This window comes from Typopeltis vanoorti, chromosome 1 (genome assembly GCF_054136105.1).
Source record: "Typopeltis vanoorti isolate ZY-2024b chromosome 1, IOZ_Tvanoo_1.0, whole genome shotgun sequence".
In the NCBI taxonomy this organism is placed as follows: domain Eukaryota; kingdom Metazoa; phylum Arthropoda; class Arachnida; order Uropygi; family Thelyphonidae; genus Typopeltis; species Typopeltis vanoorti.
Genome location: NC_143549.1, coordinates 37,440,945 through 37,444,384, shown reverse-complemented (window position 1 = coordinate 37,444,384; position 3,440 = coordinate 37,440,945). Strand labels below are relative to the sequence as shown.

General features: G+C 33.1%; 1 protein-coding gene across 1 annotated transcript; it reads left to right on the top strand.

Moving 5' to 3' along the window:
- Positions 1–220: 220 nt before the first annotated feature.
- On the top strand, positions 221–733 carry LOC150109899 (zinc finger BED domain-containing protein 5-like). Its single transcript, XM_090396495.1, has one exon. It carries the CDS (start codon positions 221–223, stop codon positions 731–733), a length of 513 nt encoding a protein of 170 aa, XP_090252621.1.
- Positions 734–3,440: the final 2,707 nt, after the last annotated feature.

Genomic DNA, 3,440 nt, shown 5'->3' with positions numbered 1-3,440 from the left:
ACATCCAAACAAGGTATGTGCAAAATTTCTTCCTCTATTAGTCTGCATGTATTTACCCTTAAAATACATTTATAATACCCTATGAATTCTTGAGTAAAAATCCAATGTATTTAAAATAAGGGACACTCCTAAACGAAAGCAAGCAAAAATAGCTGTAAAAATAATAGTTTTGAAGAGGAGTAACATGGGAATTTCACAGAAATAATACCTAAAATTAGAAATGTTTGTAAATGTGGATAAAGTTATCAAAACCTACAAGACAGAAGAGCAACGCATCGAAGTTTTATTTGCAACTATTGAAAATCATTTATCAGGGTTGAAGAAGAATTTCAGAAACTATTTTATAACCGATTACAATATAATGGCAATGTACGAGTGGGTTACAAACAAATTTCAAATTACCCCTGAAGGTTTCTCAATTGAAGAAGAAGAAGAACAATTTATAGACTTCACGTCAATGGGCGAAATCAAAAGACAATTTGTATTGAAATCGCTGATCGAATTTTGGACCGGTGTTGATGATGAATTTTCTTTACTAAAGTCAAGAGCTTTTGTGCACTTTTTACCATTTCCAACATCTTATCTTTGTGAAATCGGGTTTGCTGCAGTGGCTGCCTTAAAAACAAAACATAGATCTCCGGTAAATATAAAGAGAACTAAGATGTCAATTTACAATGTGTTACCATCATATGAAAAGTTTTGCTCCGCAACACAGACCCAAGGAAGCCGTTAATTTTTAGATTCATCGTTACTGTTTAGTTTTAATTAGTTTCTCGGTATATTTTGTAATATTGATGTGTTCTCGTAAGCGTAGCTAGTTTATTCAATGCAGTAGATTTTATACATTTTATTGTTTTATTTTCAGAGTGTATTTTTTGTGTCAATAAATAGTTTCCTTAAATGCTTTTGTTTCAATAAAGTAATTTTTCAGTTTTTCCTTTGATTTCCACTTTCTTCGCGTCCCCAATTAGATATTTCTATATATATATATATATGTAGAAATATCTAATGTAATATAAATTATATTAAATATAAATGTTATAAATATTATATATATATATAAATATTATATATATATATAAATATTATATATATATATAAATATTATATATATATATAAATATTATATATATATATAAATATTATATATATATATATAAATATTATATATATATATATAAATATTATATATATAAATATTTTATATATATATAAATATTATATATATATATATATATATATATATATATATATATATATATATATATATATATTCTAGGGTTACCAAGTAATTTTATAAACTTGGTTATTTAACTCCTAATCCCAAGTAAGCAAACAGTTAAGTTTGCGCCTGAACGTAGTTCAAGTCTAAAGGTGGTGCAACACCAGGGCAACTCATTGTAAAGGTGGGTAAAGTTCTGATCACTATTCTTAGTATTTTCCATAATGTAAAGCACATCTCATTAAAAGAAGTATACTGCAATACTAAGAATAGCGATCAGAGCTTTACCCACTTTTACAATGAGTTGCCCTGGTGTTGCACCACCTTTAGACTTGAACTACGTTCAGGCGCAAACTTAACTGTTTGCTTACTTGGGATTAGGAGTAAAATAACCAAGTTTATAAAATTACTTGGTAACCCTAATATACATTACCAAAGTTTAAAAAAAAAAACTTATTTACATCTATATCTCCTCCAGAGATTCTTATTCAAAATAAAAACACCTTGTAGCAACTTGTATAGGTAAAGTTGATAAAGAGTCCTTTTTAGGACCTCCAGGGTAACGAATGGCAATGCTGTAGCCAATGAAGTTTTAACTGAGGCTCGGCTATTGCAGCTACCCAGCCATGACTAGAGCTTTTAGCTCAATAACACCTTATCCATACAGATACAGATTTTCTTCATTCAGATGACGGGATAAAGAGTCAAGGACTCAGTCCATCTCCCAGTTCTTTTAAGAACCTTGGTATTTAGGCTCTAGCTGAGAAGACCTCAAAAAAGGTTGAAACCGGTCTGGGTATTTCTAGCCTAGCTCCCACTGATGAGACCTCAATAAAGGTCGAAACCGGTGGGGGCTATTATGAGTTCGCTCTCTTAAGGTTTTTGCCTTAAGAGAGCAATTTGAGGGCATGGCCCGGTGAGGGGCTTTGTCAGTGAGTGCTTTTCTTCGGAATATGAGCTGTCCTGCTCAGTGGTGGTGGTGGTGGTGGTGGGTGGAAGGCCAACGCTAAGATGGACGGTCTTTCGCCCACAATTGAGTGGCCCAGGGATCGTCCGAATTTTTAGAGACGGCTTTACTTATTCATAAGGTTGAAACCGGTCTGGGTAGCGACCCCACAGATAATGTATTGCAGTATATATACATCTCTTAGTGAGATTTGCTTTACATTATGGAAATAAACTAAGAATAGTGATCAGAGCTTTACCCACCTTTACAATGAGTTGCCTGGTGTTGCACCACCTTTAGATTTGAACTACGTTCAGGCGCAAACTTAGCTGTTTGCTTACTTGGGGTTAGGAGTAAAATAACCAAGTTTATTTATAAAATTACTTGGTAACCCTAATATAAAACATACATTACCCAAGTTAAAAAAAAAAACTTATTTACTTATATAGAATATATATCTCTTAGTGGGATGTGCTTTACATTGTGGAAAATACTAAGAATAGTGATCAGAGCTTTACCCACCTTTACAATGAGTTGCCCGGTGTTGCACCATCTTTAGACTTGAATTACGTTCAGGCGCAAACTTAACTGTTTGCTTAGTTGGGATTAGGAGTAAAATAACCAAGTTTATAAAATTACATGGTAATCCATGACCACGGTGGGATTCGAACCCGCATCATTTTGGCTGAAGTGCGGATACGCTAACCACTCGGCCAACTGTGCAGCTCTCTCTCCACCCCATTTATTATTTTAAATAATCACTTAGTTCTTTTTATATAATGTATTTATATAACGTGTTAAATAAAATATATTGCTTAGGGTGCTTTTCAACATGGCTAGAAAGAAAAAACTAAGAAAAACAACAGATGAGCATCGTGAATTTAAAACTGAATGGTCTGAATCTTTCGAGTTTATCTCGAACTCAGATGGCCTTCCAACCTGTCTTATTTGCCAAGAAAAACTGGCGCACAACAGAAAGTCAAATTTGGAGACACACTTCACGACAAAACATATCACATTTGCCAGAAAATATCCTGTCGGTGACACGAGAATGAGACTGTTGAAGAACTTCAGAAAAATGTTGAAAAATCAAGTTCTGTATTTAATTATTGGAGAGAGTCTGCCAATAATGTTAATATTGAAAACTTCGTAGTGAGTCAGGAGATCGCTAAGAGAGGAAAACCATTCACAGATGGTTAACACATAAAATGTTGTTTTGTTAATGCATCTGAAGAACTTTTTTGGGATTTCAAAAACAAAGCAGAGATTTTA

Excerpts from the sequence above, each read along its gene's own strand:
- LOC150109899 (XM_090396495.1), top strand. The coding sequence starts at position 221 with ATGTTTGTAAATGTGGATAAAGTTATCAAAACCTACAAGACAGAAGAG.